At 50.5% G+C, this 24145-nt stretch overlaps 1 protein-coding gene across 1 annotated transcript in view; it reads left to right on the top strand.

Annotated features, from left to right (window-relative positions):
• Positions 1-24145, top strand: part of KIAA1755 (KIAA1755 ortholog) — a 47375-nt gene that overhangs the window by 7219 nt on the left and 16011 nt on the right. The window contains exons 2-10 of the mRNA XM_073792993.1: positions 2009-2206; positions 5868-7206; positions 7694-7891; positions 15521-15644; positions 18173-18266; positions 19171-19254; positions 20828-20944; positions 22661-22759; positions 23602-23750. Of these exons, the coding sequence (XP_073649094.1) occupies positions 2009-2206; positions 5868-7206; positions 7694-7891; positions 15521-15644; positions 18173-18266; positions 19171-19254; positions 20828-20944; positions 22661-22759; positions 23602-23750 (2402 nt within the window). The remainder of the gene's footprint in view (positions 1-2008; positions 2207-5867; positions 7207-7693; positions 7892-15520; positions 15645-18172; positions 18267-19170; positions 19255-20827; positions 20945-22660; positions 22760-23601; positions 23751-24145) is intronic.

Raw genomic sequence — 24145 nt, 5'->3', positions numbered from 1 at the left:
GACCCTCTGGCCTTGTCCCACTTGCCTATTTTACAGATGGAAAAGGTGTGGTTCAGAGAGGGACACTTTATTTATCCCTCCACATCACTGAGCACCTATATCGTGCCAGGCACTGAAAACCCTAGACGAATAGGAGTCCCTGCCGGCTGTGTTAGTTTCCATTGCTGCTGAAATTAATGACCACAAATGTAGTAGCTTACAGCAGCGTGAATGTGTCATCTTGCAGCTCTATAGACCAGCTGTCCAACGTGGGCCTCGCTGGGCTCAAATCAAGGTGCTGATGGGCTGCATTCTTTTCTGGAGGCTCTCAGTGAGAACCTGTTTGCCTTCCCCAGCTTCCAGGAGTCGCCCACATTCCTTGGCTTTGCCTCCGTTTTCAAAGCCAGCAGCATTGCCTCTCTCTGATGCTTCTTCCACAATCACCTTTCCTTCTGACTCTCACCCCTTCTGCATTCTCTTCTCCTTTTGAGGACACTTGTGATTGGATTGGACTCACTTGGATAATCCAGAATCATCTCCCTACTTTAAGGCCAGCTGACTAGCAACTTTTATTCCATCTGCAACCTTAATTCCTCTTTGCCATGTAAGGTTCCAGAGATTAGGATGTGGGCATTGGGCAGGGGGGAGCATTATCCTGCTTACCACTCCTGTCCTCAGGGAGCCCGGGGTCCACCGAGGGAGACAAAAATCAGCATGGGATTTGCCATGGGAGCCCAGAAATGAGGACACCTGACCCAGCTAGGGTGGGAGTGGGAGATCAGAGAAAGTCTCCTAGAAGAGACGAGGGGTGACCTGGATCTAGCAGAATGAGGAGTTAGCCTGGTGGGAATGGAAGTAGAAGGCGTCCCTGGAGGAAGGAACAGCATGTACAAAGTCCTGGAGGCAAGGGAGGGAACGTGTGTGTCATAGTGGCAGAAGCCTAGGGAGAGCAGTGAGGCTGGAGGTGTGGCCAGGTGCTTTCTGAAGGCAGTGTCAAACCTTTGAGCAGGAGACTGACAAGGCCAGATTTGCATTTGAGAAAGATCACCCTGGGGTCCTGGTGGAGAAATGCTGGAGAGGAGGGAGACTAGAGAAGGGAAAACAGTGAGGAGGTGATTCAGTGGAAGAGATGATGGGGGCCTGGATCTGGGCGGGGCAGGCGAACGGAGCAGAGAGAGTGGGCTGGTGAGCTGATGGAGGGGAGAAGACTGTTTAGGATGTGGTGAGGGTTGTCTGTGGGCAGGAGAGGCAGGAGGAAGGGGCGGGATGATGGGCAGATTTCTGCTTTAGGAGTCTGACTGGATGGGGAGGCAATCACTAAGGTAGGGATGTGGGGGGAAGGGTAAGCTTAGGAGGGTATTGAGTTAGATTTATGTATTGATGGTCTGTGCCCCGTAAACATCTAGAGGAGGCATCCTGGATGGATGAAGATGGAGCTCGCATCCATCATATCAACGTGTATCAGTTAGTTACTGCTGTGTAATAAACCACCCCAACTGACTGGTATAAAACAGCAATCACTCATTATCACTCATGTGTCTGCATGTGGACTGGGGCTTGTCTCATCTAGGCTGGGCTTTGCTGGTGGCTCAGCTTCAAACTGCAGGTGTGCAGGTCTGCAGGTCAGCCAGGTGGCGACATTTGGGGATGCTGACCTCTCCTTTCCCTCTGGCCCTGACCTGGGTGCCTTCCCCTGTTCCTCTACTCCACCTTGGATCAGCGGATGACATTTGAGCAAAGATCTGCAGGAGGTGAGGGAATGAGGATGTCTTAAGGAGGAGTATTCTAGGCAGAGGGAACAGCCAAAGGCTGCAAAGGCCCTGAGATGGGATTGTGCCTGGTATGTTTGAAGAAAAGGAAAGAAGGCCAATGTGGCTGCAGGGGGTGTGTGAGTGGGAGGGTGTAGCAGAGGAGTTCAGAGTTAGCAGGAGCCTTAGTTATCTGAGGTCAGGAAGGTCAGAGGAAGTGGCCGCTACCCTTATTATAATTGCTACTGTCACTTTTCATCCTCTCCTCCTGTCCCCCACAGGACCCCCCCTCCTTGGATGCCGCCATCCAGCATGCCCTGGCGGGCCTCTATCCCCCTTTTGAGGCCACAGCACCCACCATCCTGGGTCAGGTGTTCCGTCTCCTGGATTCTGACTTTCGGGGCGATGGACTGAACTTCCTCCTGGATTTCCTGATCCCTGCCAAGCGCCTGTGTGAACAAGTGCGCGAAGCAGCCTGTGTAAGTCAGAGGGATGTGGGAGCAGGGGACAAGCTCTCCCAGAAGGCCAGGGGCTGGAGGTGAGCAGAGAAGGAGGTGGGCTGGCGAGTGTGTTGTTGAAGGGCATGAACTGGGGACGTGGGATGGCTTTCAGGTGTCATTACTTTCTCCAAAAAACACTTCAGCCCCACAAATGGACAGGAAGGTCACTTGGCCCTTTACACTCTGACATCTAGGAGTCAATCACGTTTGCACTTTGACTAACAGGGAGGGAGGCCAGCCTTGTGGGTTCTCTGGCCCCCAGGAACTGGCACTGTGGGCATCACCTGGCTGTATTGGCTGAAGTGCTGCAGCTCCAATGGAAATAGTAGAGAATGTCCTAGACCTTCCCTGGAGCCCTTGTGGCATCAGGACTCTCACTTTCTTCCCTGGAGACTCCTTCAACCCAGATCTCAGGGAGGCCTCTCCTGAGGCAAAGGGAAAAGAAAAGTGTTTTAGGCAGGACTCACTCGCTGCAAATGACAGATCCTTACTCAGACCAGGACAGGGTGATTCGGACCAAGGCCCGAGATGTTCCGCTGATCAAACTCCTCCAGGACTCTTTCTGTCTCTTGTCTCTGCTTCTACTGCTTGCCGGAATCATTCTTACAGGCTAGGTGTTTCCCAAGGCTGGAGCCCAGGGCAGTACTAGGATCAAAATCCTACTCTGGAGAGGAAAATGAACTCCTCCCCATCGGCTGCAGATAGAAAAATCACAAGGAAGGATCCTGATTGGCCAGGCTCGGCTCCTGTGTCCCTGCTTGGACCAATCACTGTGGCAAGAGGAATGGGGTACCAGGATTGGCCAGGCTTGGATCCTGTGTCCATGCTTGGACCAATTATTGCAGCCAGAGGAATGGGATACCAGGATTGGCCACTCTTGAGTCATACGCCTACCTCTAAGCTCAGAGGGTGTAGACTGTTTTAAGAAAGGGTGGGGAGAGGCCTTTGGAGACCAAAGCCTCAGATGCCCACTGCTAGAACTTACCCACACCCTTCACAGAGTTGCTGACTCTGCCCTACTCTTCTGTTATTCAGTGCCCACCCCTACTGCCCCAGCATCAAGAATCGCTAACAGCATCTTAGGTCCTACTAGCCTTTCCTGAGTTGCTCATGCCTGTCGGGGACCTGGCACATCAGGAGGACAGATAAGCAGAGGGACCGTGTGCGTCATTTCAGTGATAGAAAGAAATTGAATGTAGCAGCTAAAAGTTCAGGCTTAGGAGCCAGAATTAGAGATGGTTGGAACTGGAAGGAAATAGATCATTCATTTAAGCTACTTAGCACAGTGCCTGACACACAGAAATAGCTCCATACACATTTGCTGTTCTTTTAGGAGAAGGAAGAGTCTCACTGAAACATTGCAGCCAATTTCCACATATCCATGTTGACATCATTTAAGCCATATCCTCCCCATCCTTATTTCTTCTCCCTGACAAGCTGTACAACTGCCTGCTTCCTTTATTTGGCCATTAAAACGGCATTTGCACTGTCTCTTTCCCCATTTCTTCTAGGGACAAGGGTCACAACATTTAGATTTCTTTATTTCCAATTATCTTTAACTTTAATCGTAATTATAGGTGAATTCGTGTCGTCTCAGAGCAGGGGGTAGTAGCGTGGGATTCATGTATGCCCTCAGGAGTCAGATGCCCCAAGTTCAAATCCAGTCTCCATCACTGTGAAGTTGGGGGATCTATGTCACCTCTCTGAGCTTCAGTTTTCTTATGTAGGAAGTGGGAATGTTAATAACACAGGGTGTATGTACCTCACCGAGATGATACACACAGCTTAGCCCAGAGCCTGGCATGAAGTAATTGCTCAGTAGCTGCTGGCTGTTACTTTCCCACTGTCTCCTTTCTCCCTCTGAAATAAGAATGGGCCAGCCTCAAAGTCTGCCTTTATAACCACCAGCACCCAGGCAGACAGCCACCATCAATGAGGTCTGGAGGGACTAAGGACAGATACAGCCGGCTCCAAATGTGAAAGTCTAGGCACAAGTCCTGCTTTCGCTACTTTTCAGCTGTGTGACCATGAGGCAATTCTTTAGCCTCGGTTTCCTCATCTGTAAAGTTGAGGAACTTTCCTGAACTGCCTGCACCACTGAGTTACTGAGTGTCAAATAAGATGATCGTAACAGTCATTTCTATGGTGCTTTGCTATTTGCAAAATACCTCTGGACTGTTTCGTCTCGTTCACTGAGAAGGTGACGGAAAGGATGTTGTAAACAGCAGAAGGCTATGTGGAAAGGCTGGAGTAACACAGACTCTTGGGGTTTATGGATATGAAGCTTCTTGGAGACAGCCGAATCTGCAGTGTAACTGAAATGAACTGTTTTATCAACATGGTAGGTACAAGTATGGTCAGATCACATTATTTCCCCAATTAATAATTCCAGGAAGCACCTGCTTAATTAACAGGAAGTTTAGTGTCACCCCCTGGAGGTCTCCTATATACACATGCAAATTATATGAGATTATCCAGGGCTTATTCAATCTGTAGGAATCAGATCAGACTCTTCCAAAAGTCAGGTAGAGAAAGACCTGTTGGCAGTCTGGTGGAGCTGTCGTTTCTGTTGTTGCCATGTGGTGTCACTGTTGAACACTGGGTCTGCACAGCCCTGACAGCCCCCTGGAGAGGCCCCAGGATGACTTGCTGTGTCTACCTGTGTAGAGAATTGCTGGCACCCTCTGTTTAAATTTTTTTTATTGTTTAGCCTCACCTGCCGTGTTGTTAACTGCTAATGGGAAATAAATAAATAATAAACAAACAGATAAATATTCTGGGTCTGACTTTCAGACCCAGAAGAGCAGAATGATTTTTCAGGGCCATCCAGCAAGTTCGTGGCAGGGTCAGATTTCCTAACTTCTCACTTAGTAGTGTTTCTACTTCACTCTGTAATCTCTCTACTTTACAAATTAGAGAATGGAATAAAGGCAGTACGTAACGTTTTTTAATGATTGAAAATCCTACAGTTTTTCAAAAGGTAAATATTGTCAAAGGGAGAGGGAAATAATATTTATTGAACGTCTACTTATTATATGTTATGCATTGTGTTGGTTTTTAAAAAAACATAAATGTATTTATAATCTAACTTGATCCTCATACCAACCCAATAATACCACTATGTATCATTATTCCTATTTGCAAATAGGGAAATTGAGACTCAAAGAAGTTAAGTCATTTGCACAGATTAGTGATTCAGACCTTGGAAGCCACGTCTCCCTGGCCCTAAAGGGGAGGGTTTAGCTTGAGCTGGCTTGAGAGAAGTTTTGATAGGTGGAGAGGAGAAGGGAGCCAGCAGGACGATCCTCGTGGGAAAGGTGCTTGCTAACTGGCGCCTGGCACTCAGAGCTTTTCTCCTTTGGCCCAGTAGGCTAGCAAGTATTTTCAAGGTCAGGGCCAGGACTAAGGTGAGCAAGAGGCGTGGGAGGCACAACATTGAAGGAGGCGCTGCCTCTTGGGGCTGTGTGACTTGCAGGATGCTGAGAGTGGAGCCTCCTTGGATGCTGTGTCCTAGGCACCTTTCTTGCCTCACCTGAGTCCCCGACCTGTTCAGGGTTCCTTCTGGGAGAGGGAAGGAAGCAAACCCGTGGGCGGGGTTTTCAGGGCCAGATTCTCTGATGCCAGCCCCTTCTCTTTGCAGACCCCCTACTCACACCACCTCTTCCTGCATGAAGGCTGGCCTCTGTGTCTGCGGGATGAGGTTGTGGTCCACCTGGCATCCCTCAATCCCCTCTTATTGCGCCAAGGTGACTTCTACCTCCAAGTTGAGCCCCGGGAGGAGCAGTCTGTCTGCATCATGATCAAGTGCCTCTCTGTGGACCTCCACACAGTGGACACGAAGCCTGTTCCCGAGTCATCCTACCCTATACTTTTCACCCAAGCCTGGCTGGAGGCCATCAACAGTGACCTTGAGGGCAGTCCCCTACACAACTGCCTGGTAGCTTCAGAAGACGGGATTGCCCCTGTGCCCTGGACCAAAATAACCAGCCCAGAGTTTGTGGATGACAGACCCCAAGCAGTAAATGTCCTCTCCCCAGCCTGGAGATCCCTTCAATTAGAGGCACTGGATTTGAACAGCCCCCAAGAGCTGCACCAGGCCAGGTCCCCAGGCAGCCAGGTGCTGCTTGCCCAGAGTTTGGCCAAGGGCAAGGGCAGGACACATGGGGACAAGTATCCAGGACTTATCAAAGTGGAGCAAGCCGGGCCTGGGGAGGTGGGCTTCAGGGTGGACGAAGTGGCCAGCCAGGACTTGGAGGGAGATTATGTGGCTCTCCTGGACTTTTCCCAAGAGAACCGAGGAGGGTCTCCCAGTAAGGAGGTGGAGACATCCAGTGGGTTTCCTTTTGGCGCACAGGAGGAGCTATCTGGAACTAAGGAAATCCCTTTCTCTCAAAGGATACTGCCTCTCTCAGGGGCCAATGGGGGGCCTTCCTTGGAAAAATGGACTTGTGAGAAGCCAGCAAGTTCGGGGGAGAAACCCTGTGTTTGCGACTTGAGGAGAAAGGTGAATCATAAAGTTCCCACCCAAGACTCAGAACACCAGCCCCAAGAGCCCTACCTCAGTGTCCTTGTAAACCCACTGCATGGTGCCTCTGGCCTCGGGCCAGGTGTCTCAGAAGAGTCAGCTCCCTCCAAGACACAGGGACCTCTGGGAGACTCAGAGAATATAGTCCAGCTCAATCCGGGACCAAAACAAGCATCCTCTGCCCGGCTGCGCCCAGCTTCCCCTCCTGCTTCTCCAGCCCCTGCAACCAAGATGGAAGAGAGGACCCAACAGGAAAATGGGAGACTTCCCAAGCCTGTGGCCAGGCCCTGTCAAAACACTTCCCCCACTCCTGGGCTCAAATTCTCTTTCTTAAAGCGGCAGAGGCAAGGCCCTGTGACTCAGGAGAAAGCCTCGTTCCAGCATGACGGGCCCTGGAAAGTCTTGTGTTCACTGTACTCTCCCAAACCCAACCGAGACAAGTGCTTGGGGAAAGGTAAGTTGCCCACTCACTCAGCTGGACAGGGGAACTGTTCTCTGCATGTGATCAGGTGACAAGGTGGCACAGGCTGTCAGGGGCAGAGACCCACCTGGGCTGGCTCAGTCTCAGGGATTTAGAGCATGGGGTGGCATGTCAAAAGGCTTGAGGTCTCATGGGCCTGGAATTGAGCAAGGTTCTGTGATTGTGTTGAGATGGCCTGAGTCTACACCCCAGCTTGGCCACGCACTGGCTGGGTGACCTTGATCGAGGACGTAACCTCTCTAAGTCCAGGTCTCCCTGTCTATACAATGGGGATCTGTCTGCCTCCTCAAGTTGTTTTGAGGGTCAAAGACACACCAGAAGTAAGGAGCTTAGCACAATGCCTGCCCCATAGAAGGAGATCAATATTGTAAGCTGTTACTATTAGAAAGTTAAAAGGAAAACATTTTCCCTGGGAAAATCCATCTTCTGCTTAACACTCTTTGTTGTTTTTTTTCCCCAGCTGGAACAACTCAGACCAAAACATCTGGCCCAGACGCTGACTCAGACCCACTGACCGAGGAAAAGGCTGGCTTCCCAGAAGCTTCTGAAGGCCCTCCAGAAAAAGGCCCCGCTCTGAATGAGGAGCCCCCAGGGCCCGAGCCCAGGTTTGGGGCTCTGAGCATGGACATCTTCCATTCCAGGATAGCATGCCTGCCAGGTCCTCAGGGATTGTAGGGGCAAGTGGAGGTGGAGGGGAGAGAGCTGTGGGGATGGGGAATGGGGCTGGGGTCCCTGAGTACCCTCCGATGCGGGTGGGTATAGGGGAGGCAGGGAAAGTTCTAGAGGCCTGTGTGCTGGATCAAGCCTCCCTGGGACTCAGATTCCATAAGTTTCCAATGAAGGAGGTTAAAGCAATTTCTAGCAATCCATCCATCCATCCATCCTTCCATCTTACTTTCAGCGAGGGCATCAAGGTGGATGTCTTAGGTCAGGTTCCCTAGAAGCAGAGCCTAAGACAGGGATCCGTGAAAAAGTGATTTATTTTACTGAGGGTTGCTCTCAGGGGAAGGGGAGAAGGGAAGCAGGGCAGGGCAAGGGAGGAGCTAAGCCTGCATGTGGCCTGATTCCCCGGGGCGGGGGATGGGGGATGGGGGGGTGGTTCCTGGAGCATGAATTCCATCACAGAGATGGTTCCATCTTAAGGTTCAGGGGCTGACTTTTGTACCCCTGGATCTGTCAGTCATCAACTGCAGCCTGATCCTGGGATGGGGATGCAGGTGAGCCCATGATCCAGTTCAACTGAGGGCAATTCTTCAGACAAGGGGGCATCTCTAAGCCAATTTACAGCCAATAATTACAGTCTCTGGGGGAATGGGTGCTCTGGCCTGATGAAGGGGTCCGGTTGGGCATTAACATCATCCAATACTGAGAGCATTATCCCTCCTGTTTAATATTTATTCATCTTTGCAATTAATATTTATTGAGCACCACTGTGTGCCACGCCCTGGGCTTAGCACTGAGGATTCAGCAGGGAACAAAGCCTGCCCTCAGGAAGCCTATATTCTAGTGGTGGAGAAAATTCAACAGGTTATTACAATACAGTGTAAAGAAATTGTGACTGTGGGACAGTACAGGGGGCTGTGGGAGGACAGATGAGGCCCCTGGCCCAGGCTTGGGGTGGAGGAAGTAATGTGAAGCTCAGTCCTGTAGTATGAGTAGGTGTTATCCGTGTAAAGTGGTGGGAATGGTGTTCCAAGCTGAGGGAACAGCATGTGCAAAGTTCTGGCAGCAAGAGAAACCACTGTGCTTTCTGGGAACTGACTGTTCTGCAATTCTCTTTTACTTCATAGACTTCTAAATCTCTGCAGGACACGTCTGTGGGGACATTGCTCTGTCATTTCGAAGCTCCTGGGGAGCATCGTCTGTCATCTTCTTGGTCATCATTGTTGAAGCTCATGCTGTTTATTCCCATATTAATGTACACAGAATCTCACGATCCTTTTAGGGCTGTCATGTTACAGGAGCTCAGGTTTTATACGTCAAAGTCCCTGTTCTTAGAGGCTGGAGACCTTCATTCCAGTTCCAGCTCTACCCCTAGCTCCCTGTGTGACCTTGGAAGAGTCACTTGCCGTCTCTGAGCCTCATGCTCCTCCTTGTGTAAGAGGAGAAGGAGAGGAAGCAGATTGGACTTGACTCGCTGTCACTCTTTCCACAATTACTCTCTTGTAAATTGTTTGGCTTGCAACATATACTGATGGGTCCCAAGTGCCCGAACAGTGCCTGGCACATAGTCGCTGCTCAAAAATATCGGAGTGAATGAACATTCTCCACATGGACGTTCTTTCCATTCCCTTCCTCGACCTCCTCTTCATCAGCGATCTTGTCCTCATTACCCCAGCTACTCCTCCCACGGCCGTCCCCCATAACTCACTGCTCCCTCCCTCATTACAATGTCTCTCTTCCCAGATCGCACATTACCTCAATTTTAATAGCCCTTTTGTCCCCCAGAACTCTCAACCCATTGATCCAACCACCCTTTCACTGTCCCTCCCCACCCTCCATCATGTCCCCACTTCCTTTTAAACACTCTCATCTCCCTTGCCTTTCTCTTCTGCCTTCGTACTTTCCTGGAGAGATCCCAACCTCAGTTAAATCCACCTCTCTGCCTGCTTTCCCGCCTTGCACCTTTACAGCTGAACGAAGCCAGAAAGTCCGCATAACCACACCGACTGGTTGCCCATTTGATTCCTGATCACTGGCCTCCAGTGGGTACCACTGGTGCCCATGGATCCTGTTACTCTTCCAGAGTCTTGAAAGGTGCCCCCACTGTCCTTCCTGAATGACGATTTCACACCTGCTCCCTCCTCTGACCTTCACCACCATCTCCCTCAGCCTTACTCTCAGCTGATGACCTTCCTTCTTGTTTCACTGAGCAAGTAGAAACAATCAAAAGGAACGTCCACAAACTCCTGCCACCCCATTTAGCTACCTACCTGCATCGGTACCCACCCCCTCAGCATCCTATTCCAGATACAGGGAACAATCCCTCCACTGGTGCACTGCACCTCCCCACCTACTCAAAGACATCCCTCTGGCAAGATTCTCCTCTCTTCTCTACGTAATCACCTTTCCTCCTCTCCATTGGACCATTTCCATCAGCACAGGAGCGTGCCCAGCTTGGAATGACCCATTCTAGGCCCCTATTCTCATCTTTCTTTTACATCAAAACCCCACATAGGAGTTGTCTCTGCTCCGTATCTCAGTACCTCCTCTCCTCTTATTCTCTCTTCAACTCACTCTAATCAGAGTATTTCCTCCACCTTGACATTGGAGCAGGTCTTTTCAAGGTCACCAATGACTTCCATGTTTCTAGATCCAATCGTCAGTTCTCAGTCCTCATCATCCTTGACCCATCAGCAGCATTTGACACAGATGACTGCTCCCTCCTTACTGAAAGGTCTTCTCAACTTGTCTTTCAATCTTTACTCTCACCTGGGTTTCTTCCTATTTCACTGGCCACACCTTCTCAGCCTCCTTTGCTGCCTCCTCCTCATGTCTCAACCTGGAAAACTTGGAGGCTCCCCAAAGCTCAGTCCTTGGACCCCTTCTCCTCTCCCCCTAGACTCACTTCCTTGGCGATCTCATCCCATCTCACTGGTGAATATTTGTTTTCAGTGTTGTCTCTACACTGATAACCCCCACATTTATTTTTCCAGCCTGGACTCTGCCCATGAACTCCATACTCATCTATCCATCCATGTACTTGATGTTTCTACTTAGATGTCTAACAGGCATCTCTAACTTAACATGACCAAAGATGGACTCCTGATTTCACACCCCCCTGCACCCTTCCCAGCCTTCTAATCTTTCCTAGAACACTAGATCCTGGAGGACTTTCTCTTACACCCTACATCCAATTTGTTAGCAAGTCCTGTCAACTCTTCCATCAAATTATATACAGAATTTGATGACTTCACACCACCCAGGGCCAAACCAGCATAGTTGCTTGCCTATTACAGTAGTATCCTCACTGGTCTCTTTGCTTCCATTGGAGTTTCCTTGTAGCGGAAACAGTCCCCAAAGTCTGTGCTCCAAGATCAAGATCTGCTCCAGGCGAGTCCGTGTGAAGCAGGCATCCCAGGCTCCCTATTAGGATCTTTCCCTCACCTCCTTGCCTCCTTTCTTCTCCTCAGGTCCCTTCAGCTCCAAACTTTCCACAAAGATCTGTTCTCCGGAAAGAGACTAATCAGCACTAAGGTGTGAATGACTGCTCCCATTCTGAGGGTGGGAGTTACATATTCCTTTCCAATTGTGGTCATAGCAAATTACCAGAAACTCAGTGGCTTTAAAAAACACAAATGTAATATCTTACAGCTCTATAGGTTAGAAAGCCCAGATCTCGCTGGGCTGAGATCAAGGTGTCAGTGGACTGTGTTCTTTTCTGGATACTCTAGGGGAGAATCCATACCTTGTCTTTTCCAGCTTTTAGAAGCTGCCTACCTTCCTTGGCTTGTGGTCCCTTCCTTCACCTTCACATCCAGCAACAGCACATCCCTCTGACCCTTCATCTATCTTGATATCTTTCTCGGACTGGCTGAAGCCAGGAAAGGGCCTCTACTTTTAAGGATCATGTGATTCGATTGGGCCCACTTAGATAATCTAGGCCTAGATTATCTCCCCCATCTCAAGGTCCTACCTTAGTGACATCTGCGAAGTCCCTTTGCCAGGTAAGCTAGCACATCCACAGGCTCTGGGGATTCCAGAATGGACATCTCTGGAGCCATGAGTCTGCCAACCACAGGCACAGAGCCTCTGGAGAGGGCTTTTCACAAAAAGCCCCTGATGCAGAAGAGAGGGAACAGGGTCCCAGGGGTTGAGACCTCACCCTGAGCTTTCAGTTGCTCTGTACATATCTTTAAAATCTTTGTCTTTAAAATTTCTATACATTATTATAATTCTTATAATTAAGAATTATATTTACACTTTCATATAAAAATGTGTATTTCAATATTTTAAAATTGCTTGCCAGTTAAATTACTAGCATTCCCCCCACCCCAAGACTTGGAGGGAGTGCTTTAGAAGGTACAAGTTTTTCAGTGCCTTTGGGTAACACCACCCACCACCTCCCAACCTGCTGTCTCCATTTCTTCCTGAGATCATAACCCAATGTGAACAGCACAGCTTCCAGCCAGGCTCTGAGGTGCTAACAATGGTATTCCTGGCACCAGCTGTCAGACGGGGTAGCATCTGGGGCAAGGGGGCCTTCCAGGTGTAAGCAGATCAGGTGGACAGCTGTCCATCACTGCAGTGCACTCAGACGGCATCTTGCGTGCTCAGCCGGCCCTGGCTGTGTGCAGAGCCCTGTGCCAGGCAGAGCTTGGCGGGGGTACCAGACACTTGAACTGGTCACTGTGTCCCAGTATGGAATGTCCTGAGTGCTTGAACCCTTTGCTACTCTAAGTGTGGTCTGGGGATCAGATACATCAGCATCACGTGGAGCTAGAGAGAGATGAAGAATCTCAGACTTGCTGGACCACAGTGTGCATTGTAGCAAGATCCCTAGCACAACAAAGTTTGAGAGGCCCCACTCTGACCATTTATTCATTGGTCAATTCCTGACATTGATTATTGGCTCCTGTCCTGTGCTGAGCACTGGGATATAAAGAGTTTGAGCCAGTGAACACCCTTAAGGAGCCCTCAGTCTTGCAGGATCTAAAAGAGGCCTAGGTTTGCTGGGGGAACCTGGGGTGGGAGAAAGGTCTCTCTAGAGGGCAGGGAGGATGTCTTCCTGGAGGAGGTGGCATCTCAGCTGGACTTTGAAAGCTGAGGAGAGTTTCACCAGATGGAGAGGGGACAGGGAAGGGAACCTCTGGCAGAAGGAACAGTGTGAACAAAGGTGGGGAGGTGGGAAAGGGTCAGGCTAATTTACGCAGTGACAGATGACCCATTCCAGCTGAGCCATTGGTGACAAGGAGAGACATAGTGTATTAGTCTGCTAGAGCCGCCCTAACAAAGTGTCATAGACTGGGGGGCTTAAACAACAGGAATTTATTTTTTCACAGTTCTGGAGGCTAGAGGTCCAAGATCAAGGTGTTGGCAGGGCTGGTTTCTTCTGAGCCTCTCTCCTTGGCTTGTAGATGGCCATCTTCTCCCTGTGTCCTCACATGGTCTTCCCAATGTGTGTCTGTGTCCAAATTTCCTCTTCTTATAAGGACACCAGTCATATTAGATTAGGGCCCACCCTAATGGCCTCATTTTAACGTAATCACCTCTTTAAAAACCTTATCTCCAAATGCAGTCACATTTTGAGGTATTAGGGGGTTAAGATTTCGATATATGAATTTGGGGGGAGAGGACACAATTCAGGTCATAACCCAAAGTATATGAAATGAGGCTGGAAGAGTGTGCAGATCCTGGGGAGACTTAAGTGCCAGGTTGAGAAATTTGTGCTTTCTGCATGAGGCCATGAGAAGCCATGGAAGGTTCTAGAGCAGGGGAGTAGCACCACTGGAACTGTGATTGAGCTCCAATACAGCAGACAAAAGCTCATCTCTCGGTGTGGTCCAGGGTCAAGGACTGAATCAGGCATGACCCCCCACCTTAACTGGCAAGTTGGGTACTGTGGCAGACGGGGAAGCTGCTTCCTCTCTCCAGGCCTCAGTCTCCTCATCAATAAAATGGGCCCAGGGACATAATGTAGCATTTCCTGACCTGAGGGACCCAATGGCCCTGAGAGGATTTCAGAGGGATATGTACAAACATCTCTAACTTTGCAAGTTATGTAATTTTTTTCATGGTTTAATTATTTCACTTTTTAAAAACTTTCTTTTATGAATAAATCAAACATAGAGAAAAGTAGAGACTATAGGATAATGAAAACCCACATACCCATTACTCAGATTTAATAAATCTTAACATTTTGGCATGTTTCATCTTTTTTTTTCCCTGAAGTATTTTAAAGTAAATTACAGATCTTCATAGTTTACCTGTAAATATTTTAATGTGCATCTCTTAACTACAAGGACATTTTGCCTAATAACCCCAGTGTCATTAAGCACACCTAAAAAAATTAAAAATAATTCCTAATACTACTCAATACCCAGCTCTTATTCAAATTTCCCATATTGTCCCCAACAAAAAGTTTTCCTTTTGGAATTTAGTATAAATGAATATTAGGAAAAATCAAACCCATGATATCAAGAGGATATAAAAATATATATATACATATATATGCACATATATGTACAAATATATATATTTGTGTGTATATACAAATGTATATATTAATGTATATATTTTTGCATAAAATGTATATACAAATGTAGATTTTTTAATTTTTAAATTTTAAAATTTTCAAACATGTGAAAGAAAGAATGCTCTAGATGGCTTCACCCCTGTGTAAGGCAGCACTTGTGAAGGTGGTTAAGTTTGTCCAAGGCTTCATGAGCTACATAGGGTCTCACACACTTACACACTGTGGAGGGTTGTACCCACATGCAGTAGATCCTGCTCATCGCAGGGTGGCCTTGAATGAGGTGACTCTGGGGGGCAGGGCTCCGAGCCCAGGGTGCAGGACAGGCTCAGTTTCCAGAGGCCTGGGACTCTTTCCCCCTGTACTTCCCCTTCCCCGCAGCGTAGACAGGCTGTGCTGACCCCCTGGGACTCAGACTCTTGACCCCTGTGGGGAACACGGAGCACCCTGTCCTGATTCCTGGAACAGGAAATAGTCGGTGGAGAACTCATGGCTGGAAGTCAGCAAGAATAAATAGTGAGCTGGCAGCCACGGGCTGCACACGGGGGGCTGAGATGAGGACAGAAATGATGATCGTTCTAACAACTGCTTTTTATTAGGCCCTTGCCCTGTGTCAAGCGCTTCTCAGGAACTGTTTCATTTAGTCTTCAAAATACCTTCATAAGTTCAGTATTGTATCCTCCCCACTTAACAGATGACGAAACTGAGACTCAGAGACACACTGACTTGCCTAAGGGCACACAGCAAGTCAGTGTGTCCCTTAAACATGGGTTTAAGCTGGGACTTAAACCCATGTCTGTGTGACCCCAAAGCTCATTCCGTGAGCTTCGTTTCCCAGGTTGCCCAGTACAGAGGGTGACCAGAGGAGGGTGAGACTGCCTCTGCATGGAGGAGTGTTTCAGGGATGACTTTTCTGAGGAAGTGGCTTTTGAGCTGGGTCTTGAGGGATGAATAAGAGTTCAGAGTTCACAGGGGGAGGGGAGAAAGGGTATTCCAGGCAGAGGGACCAGTACAGGCAAAGGCTTGGAGGCCACAGAGCAGGTTCCCGTAGAGGGGCTCCACCAAAATTCTCAGTGTTTGTGCTTTCTCCTGTAGGAGGTCGAGACAGGGCAGGGCGGCCCCTGCTTCTGGTGTCAACCACCAAGGGGCCCTGGGAGGCACCATGGTGCACGGCCTCAGAGGTCACCAAGCTGTTCTCCTACCTGTGCACCATCCCCAGGTAAGGGGCTGGGCTAGCCTGACCACCCCATCCCCCCTCGACCTCTCAGTCCAGAGCCCAGCACCAGGTAGCAGATGGAGAGATCCTTCCAGCCAGTCATCTGTTTCCAGAGCTGGTCCTGAGCCAGATGCTGGGGGGAAAGCAGGACAGCCTTGGTCCCTGCCATCAGGGCGTTCACAGGCTGGCGGGGGAGGTGGATGGTGTGCAAGAAACAGACATGGACAAGCAGCTCTCAGGGGTGTTAATGTGGTGAAGAAAACAGGGATGTTGTAGATCAGTGGTTCTCAAAGTCAACAGGCATCAGAATCATCCAGAGGTCTGTAAAAACAGATGGCTGGGCCCTACCCCCAGAGTTTCTGATTCACTAAGTCTGGATAAGGACTGAGAACATGTATTTCTAACAAGTTTCCTGATGCTGATGCTGCTGGGCTGAGGACACATTTTGAGAGCCACTGTTGTAGAGTGAGAAGGGGGGGGGGCAACTAATTTCAATTGAGAAATCAGGGAAGGCTTCTCTGAGGAGGTGATAATTGAGCTGGCATATGAATTATAAATATTTTTGAACAAATGAAGGAAAAGGTGAATGGATGAATGAATGAATAAGTGAGAGAGTAAAAGAATGAATGAGTGATGAGTGACCAGGCTGATTTCTAACACCTCGCCTTCCCTCCACCCCCCCCATTCGGACTTTATGTTTCACTGGCTGGGGAAGAGGCACCATCTTTCCTCTGAGTCCCAGCCCCCAGCCAGAGCGGTCTCAGAGGTGGTGTTTGCTTGGGACTGTGGCTATAGATCCCAACCTAGAGGTTCTGCTGCTGGGGTAGGGGGTGGAGGGACTGATGGAACCCTTTGGAACCTTCTCCACCCCATAGGAGCCATCACCACCACCTGCTGGTCACTGAGATTTCTCTTCTTGTCCAAAGTGGAGTGGCTTTTCTGGTCTGAGGAGGAGATGGAAACCCCCATTCTGTGCTAAGTGTCATGGTAGACAGAATGCTGGAATCCCACCAACTTGCTGTGTTACCTGTAGGAGGTAACCTCCCCTCTCTGAGGCTTCCCTGAAAAAGGGGGATGACTAAGTGGGCTCTGAGGACCAAGCGTGGTCACAAGAGGTGGGGGTGAGGTGCAGCGTGAACCGTGCATGGGGTTCTCGTATGCTGGGCTGGCTTCTCCACTCCATTGCTGGGCACCTGCCCTGGGCCAGACTTCATGCTGGGCCATGCTAGGGACCCAGATACTCCTATATTGGGCCTTGACCTCTAGGGGCATCCAGGCTGGTAGTGGAGGTAGGTGGAGAAATAAACCTCTCTCCCAGCATGGGCATAGCGAGAGGCAGGTGAGGTGTGGAGCACGAAGTCGGAGCCCTGGCCTCACCTCCGAGAGCCTCCTCTCACTGTCTGCTATAGCACCGCTGTGTACCTCAGTTTCCCCCCCAGGATAGGGATGACAGCAGACATTGACATGCCTGTTATTCTGCGCAGTCCCTGAGTACTTTACAGTAATGAATCCATCAGTCCTCAGCACAGCCTCCTGAAGCCCGCACGATTATTATCCTCCCAGACAGGTGAAACAGCGTGCCCGGGTGACTGCCACAGCTCCACCCCCGCACTGGCCACCTCTGGTTTCGTCTGTGAACTGGGTGGTTGTAAGGCTTGAAGGCCGTTGGGGGTTATTTTCCCAACTTGGCTGAATGGTCAGGGCACTTGGAAGCATAGACTCCCTGGCTCCACCCCCAGCCTGCTGGACAGATTTCTTGGGGGGGTGGAGCGGGGGTGGGGGTGAGGAATTGGTATTTTAACAAGTCCTGCAATTGGGCCACTTTGGAAAATCCTAAGGTAATCACTGAAAAGTGCACTGTGAACCCATGAGGGTGTTTTGGCTGCAAGTAACTAATTCCAATTCAAAATGTCTTACCTGCTAAGGAAATGTATCAGCCTATATCTCTGCCTTATGTCTCTTTGTAAGAACTTTTTTACGGAGAGGATATCTTTCCCAAAAGCCCCCAGCAAACATCCCCTCACAGCTCATTGGCCAGAAAATGTCACATGTTCCCTATCTAAACCAATCATTGGCCAGGGGAATTGGGTCTACTGTGGGCCTCAACCAATCAGAAACCAGCCCCTGGCGGAGGGGGGACGTGATTATATGGAGGGAATTGGATTCTTGAACAAAGTGAACCTTCTGCCCACACAAAAGGGGTGGATGAAGGTTAGGTGACTCCTACTGCAACTGGGATAGTAACTTATAGTTCATGATTATTAGGGTGTAAGAGAGAGCTGTGTGAGGTACTGTGGGAGTGCCGAAGAGGGAATAACGGACTCTGCCTGGAGAAGAATCATGGAGGGCTTCCTGGAAGTGGTGTGTGTCAGGGGCACAGGGAGGCACTGGAACTTTGTCCCATGGGATGAAGAGTTCACCAGTAAATCCAGGCTTCTAGCAGCCAGTTTCCCTCACCTTCCACTAGGTCCTTCCCCCTCGAGGGCCCTAGTTCATCCAGCAAGACTGTCAATTCTGTTTACCACCCACAGGCCTGAAGATAAAACCAAGGGGCTGGCGGTCGTGATTGATGCCAGGAAACAGCCCCCACATCCTGGTCTGGTCAGTGCCTTGCAGGCCACCCAGGTGAGTGGGAGGCGGACAGCCTCAGCCTCACAAGTCTTGCGAGCACCGGGGGCCTTAGGATATTCACAGATCCTGAGAGGCTCAGAGCTGAGACCAGGTACCCAGGTAGGGAGTCTTAGCTGCACATAACAGAAACCCCAGCCCAGCCACGCTTAAAGACAAAGGTCATTCATTGGTTTATCTGACTCGACTGTCCGGGAGTTAAACCCAACTTCAAGTATGGCTTGATTCAGGGGCTCAAATAAAGCCACCAAGATCGGGTTTCTATCTCCCTATTTCTGGCCCCATTCTCCTGGGAGAGTGCCCTTCTCAGCCAGGTCCCCCTCTTGGTGGCAGTGTGGTTCCCTGCAGCTCTAACTTCATATGGGCTTTCATTTAAGTCCGGTAGGAAAGAGTGATTCTTTTCCCAGAAGTCTCAGTTTCTTTGTGTCTCCTTAGCCCAGATTCGCTCAGCTGTCCATCCATCAGCCGATCTCTGTGTCAGGGGAATGTGACATACTGATTGGCTTAGGCTTAGCCAATGAACTGAGAATGGGGGAGGGAAGAGATTGCTAACTCACCAGCATGGGCAGCAGCGTAAATGGAAGTTTGGCATATGCTCACCTCATGACCTCCACGCCCAAGTCCTTCTCCCTTTACAGATGGGGAAACTGAGACCCAGAGTGGGTGGGGCACCTGGGAAGTTTGCAGTCCAGCTTGGACCTGCTGTTCTCTTGATTTCCAGTGACTCCCAATAAGTCATTTGACTCACCCTCCAAATACGGATCCAAGCCCTCCATACCGCATAAGGGTCCCAGCCATGGGGAACCCTCACCCCATCCCTGTGGCCCATTTGCCTACGTCTTAGCCGGGAGGCTCAGTGAAAGCCTAGGCGGATCAGCTCTGAAATGATTCTCTCCAACAGACTCTGGTCCCAACCTCCATCCGTGCTGTGCTCTTCCTGGGGGAGCAGGAGGCCGCTCTCCAGCTGGAGGCATCTGACATCCAGGTGAGGGCTCCGGCGGAGGGGAGGTGGGCTGGAGCTGAGCTGGGGTGAAGAATGGCAGAATTCACAAGCTAGGAGAGGCCCTGAAATAATCAAGGGTAGGTCCATTAGATACGAGTCCAGGATGCTACAACTCTACTGCCCAGCCCCCATGGCAAGCATTGCCAAATCAGCCCCAGAATTATTTCTCCCTGGCAACCCTAGCAGCTCCCGGTGGGCACGACCACGTGATTGAGAGCTGCCCGCAGCATGAAACCCACTTGAAAGCTTCATCTTGTCAACCCCTCCTCCCTTCTTCTCAGATGGGGAAACTGAGGTCCAAGGCCATACAGCAAGCTAGAGGGGCCGTTTCCACACCTCACCTGGCCCTTCCTGTATCTCTCTCCCTAGTTTCTCTCAGCATCTCCAACTTAGATGCTAAGTTGATTCAGGGCTTCACGGGAAAGAACACTGCAGCTCCCTTTAATCACTGCCATGTACCACGGTCACGAGCGTGGGCACCCTGCCCTCTGCCCTGTTTCAGGAAATGATTTTATTTTATTTATTTATATATATATTTTTTGCGGTACGCGGGCCTCTCACTGTTGTGGCCTCTCCCGTTGCGGAGCACAGGCTCCGGACACGCAGGCTCAGCGGCCATGGCTCATGGGCGCAGCCGCTCCGCGGCACGTGGGATCTTCCCGGACTGGGGCACGAACCCATGTCCGCTGCATCGGCAGGCGGACTCTCAACCACTGCACCACCAGGGAAGCCCCAGGAAATGATTCTAAAGGTCTCCTTCTACCTCCTGGTTAACGAAGAGGCACATTGTAAACTAGAGATGTACTTTTCAAGCTTTTAGGTGCCTATGAATTTCTTGGGGATTGTCCAAGTGCAGGTTCTGATTAAGTAGCTCTGGATGGGAGCTGGGATTCTGCATTCTAACGTGTTCCTAAGTCATGCTGGTGCTGCTGGTCCGTGGACCACACTTTAAATACCAGGCATGAAAAATGGGCTCCAAAACGCCACAGAATTCTCCCCATCCCAAGCTTAGGTATCTGGAGCCATTCATAGCATAAAGCCTCAAGCATCACTGCCTTGGGAGATACAGTCACCTAGTCCCTGCTCCACGTCTTAGGGGATACTGTTAGGATTTGGTGACCTTTCTCAACAACCCCAAGAAGATAGTACCTTGATGGGTCTCCAGAGAACAGTACAATGATTACAAAGAAGTTACAAGACATGGGCCAGCTTCAGTCTGTTTGTTTGATTGCCTGGACACCTGTGCTGGGAAGGAGCCCAGCTCAGAAGGAAGGAGTTCCGTCATTGATTAATGTCTGCCTCGGGCACAGGCTAGGACAGTGGCAGTACGAATCCTGTTTATTTGCCATTTCTTACCCAGGGTGTGGTTCTCAATTTTGATTTGTCAGAGTTTCCGGAGAAGATTCCTTGCCCAGAAACCATCTCTTAAAGCCAAGGCCAGTCTTGCCCATGGGAAGTGGAGTGGTGCTGGGGCGTGGGTCTGGGCAGGACCTTCTCAAGCATCTGTCTCTACACTGAGTCCCCTGGTCCTTCTGACTTGCTTCTTTGTCTGCAGGTAGAGGTGCTGACCTCACTGAAGGCCCTCAGCCGCCACGTGGACCCCAGCCAGCTGCCCATGGCCCTGGAAGGCCCCTTCCCCTACTGCCACGGTGAATGGGTGCAATTCTTCCAGGTATCTACCATCACAGCCTTCACCCCCCACCCTCACCCCTTCTGTTTCTCCCTTCACCGTCCTGCCCCATGGATCCACTGAACTTATCAGGTTCAAAGACAGTCATTCAACAAGTGTTTACAATGAGGGTGCAGAGTGGAGTGACTAAGAGCTCAAGCTCTGGGGCCAGGAGTCCTGGGTTTCAATCCCAGCTCTGCTGTGTGACCTTGGGTAAGTTACACACCTTCTCGGAGCCCTCTTCCTCAGTGACGAAATGGGGCTGATGTGAGGCTTGAGTTCATGTGTGTGAAGAGCTTAGAAGAGTGTCTGGCACATGCTAAGAGTGATGTTAGTGTTAACTGCAAATACATTTACAGACATCTGCTTTGTGGACACACAAAACTCGGGAAGCTTGGGGTCTGGTGAGGGAGGCAGATGTGCTCCCTTCTGTAAGAGGGAGGAAGTAAGGAAACTTCCAGGGCTGGGCTCCTTTCCTGTGTGACCTCAATCCTTCCTCACCGCAACCCTGCGAGGGGGCACCTCATGCCCAGTTTAACACATGAGGATGCATAGGATAGGCACAACTTCCACAGCCACACACAGGAGCTTATGGGCTTGAACCGCACCAGGACCAGTGCCCATAGTTGCCCGCCCAGGGCTTTCTCTAGACCAGGGCAGCCCGACTTCGGCACTATTCACATTTGGGGTCAGATAATTCTTTTCTGGGGGAGCTGTTTGTGCACTGTCATGTGATTAGCACCATCCTTGGCCCCTACCCACTCTGACAACAGCATCCTCCAAATGATGACAACCAAAAGTGTCTCCAGACATTGCCAAATGTCCCCTGGGGTACGCAACCATCATGCATGGAGAACCACTGGTCTATAGTCTAACACGGCTGTTTGCTTATTTGCTTTCGGCCTGGTCCTCTTCTTTTTAAGATTGGGTCTATTTTTGAATAGACCCTGTGTTCAAAATTCAAATGGTACAAAAGGGTATATACTGAAAGAAATCTCTTTTCCTATTTGTCCCACAGGCCCCCAGTTCCCCTCTCCAGAGGCCTCCAATTAATCCAGGGGCCTTTGAACTATATTTTTGCTTTAAAACCTTCCCTTTAAATGAAATCTTACCTATAGAGCCAGCATATAAAACTGGTAATGAGGATGAGTATCGGTGCTATTCTAAGTGCCTGGCACAAATAAACCCATTTAGTCCTCCCACAAGCCTCTAAGGCAGGAAATGGGGAAATGATCCCATTTTGCAGAAGAGGAAGTAGAGGCACAGAGAGGTTAAGAAACTTGCCCGAGGCCTCAGAGCTAGTAAGTGGTGGAGCTGGGCTGAAGTGGGACCCGGAGAGGATGTCCTCTACCCCTGCCCTCTCACCCCCTCCTACCATTCCCTCTCCCACAGGCCTGGGAGTAGGTCAGGCCTGTCTTCTCTTTTTCTCTCTCATTCCCAGCATGAGTGGTTCTCAAACTGTGGTCCCTGGACCAGCAGCAGCAGCGCCACCTGGGAACCTGTTAGAAATGCACACTCTCAGGCCCCACCCCAGAGAAACTAAACCAGAAACTCAGGAGGAAGGCTCAGCAGCCTGCTTTATAACTGACTTTCCAGGGGATTCTGATGCAGCTAAAGTTTGAGAACGACCACCCACGTGTCCTCCTGGTGGGAGGAGGAGAGAGGCACCCTCTTCACTGGCCCAGGCTAACATCCCCACTCTGGCCTCCTTTCCTGCAGAAGCTGGACCCTTTCCTTGCTGACCTCCGCCAGGCCTCCTCGCTGCTAAAGGCTTCCATCAAGGAGTTTGAGAAGGGTGACCCCCCTGGAGGGGTGCAGGTGAGACAAGAGCCTGAGGTGGGGAAACCACACCACATCCCTTATTTCATGGACCAGGGGCTCAGTGAAGGGGCTTTGTTTTCATTCATTCATTCAACCGATATTTACTGGGCAGTCACCATGTGTCACGGCCTGGAGACCCAGCCTGGGGCAAATCGACTTGTCCCTGCCCTCGTGGGGCTCATGGTACAGTGCGAAAGGTCATAATTTAAAAAATAAACAGAAATGGACATGTCATTACAAGTGACGCTGAATGCTGTGAAAGTAAGATTGAGAAAAACGGGGAAGGAGGGTATAGAAGTTGAGCCTTGAAGGATGGGACGGAGCCATGGGACTTGGTCTGTGCTTGGTCTGTTCAGGAAGAGCAAGGAGGCCAGTGTGGAACAGAGTGGGGGAGGGGAGGATAGAACGAGAGGATCTTCTGGATCCACGGGGCTGTATCAGGGAGGAGTTGGGTTGGGATTTGATTCTAAATGGGCAGAGAAGCCGCTGGAGAGTTCTAAGCAGCGGCACTGGGATGATCAGATTGGCACTTTGAGATCCATCCGGTTGTCATTCAGAGAACAGACTGCGGGGGGAGCCAGAGTGCCGCAGAGAGATCAGTGACGAGGCTGGGATGGGCGTCCCAGCAAGAGATGATGGTGCTTGGACCAGTGAGGTTGCCACGGTGATGGGAGGAAGCTCGGCTTGAGGAGATGTTTTAGAGATAGAAAGGAGAGACTTTCTGTAGAACCTTGAACGCCAAACTGGGGGAGTCAGGCGTGATTGGGGTGTGGGGAGCCCTGGAAGGTTATAGAAGGAAAGTGGGGATTGAGCCGCAGGCTACCTCCCTACCCTGGCAGGAGGCCTCCAGGTGTCTGAGCAAGTCCAAGGAGCTGATGGAGGCTGTGCTGAGGGACCCAGGCCTGTTGGGCCTCCAGCGGGAAGGCGGAGCCACCCTGGCCAGGCTGCGACAGGAAGGCAGCAGGCTGAACTTCAACCCAGACATCAGGTACGGACACCAGGCTTTTCCTTCCCCGCCCCATCCTATTCCCCAGACTGGGACTCGGGGCTGGGGTCACTTCGCTGAGAGGACACATAGGGTGGGCTCTGAAGATGCCCAGGATGGGGTGTTTGCCGGGCCCATATCCTGGACTGAGGCCTGATCACGGGCCCCAGCCTATACCTTGGCAAGTCCCTTCTCTGCGGCCCCTCCTCAGTCCAGGCATCAGAGGACAGCACCCGCATTTCTGGTCACTGTCATAGACCAAGGATGCTCTCTGACCCAGACGCTGGGCTGAGCCCCTTTAAGAGCCCACCTCTTATTCCTCAAAAGACCATGTGAGGCTCACATCCTCCCGTTTGGCTGATAGATACCTGAGGCTAAGCGAAGGGAAGTAACAGCCG

Source organism: Tursiops truncatus, chromosome 15 (assembly GCF_011762595.2).
Source record: "Tursiops truncatus isolate mTurTru1 chromosome 15, mTurTru1.mat.Y, whole genome shotgun sequence".
NCBI lineage: Eukaryota > Metazoa > Chordata > Mammalia > Artiodactyla > Delphinidae > Tursiops > Tursiops truncatus.
Note: the sequence above shows the minus strand (reverse complement) of the source record. Positions and strands in the feature narration are given on the sequence as shown.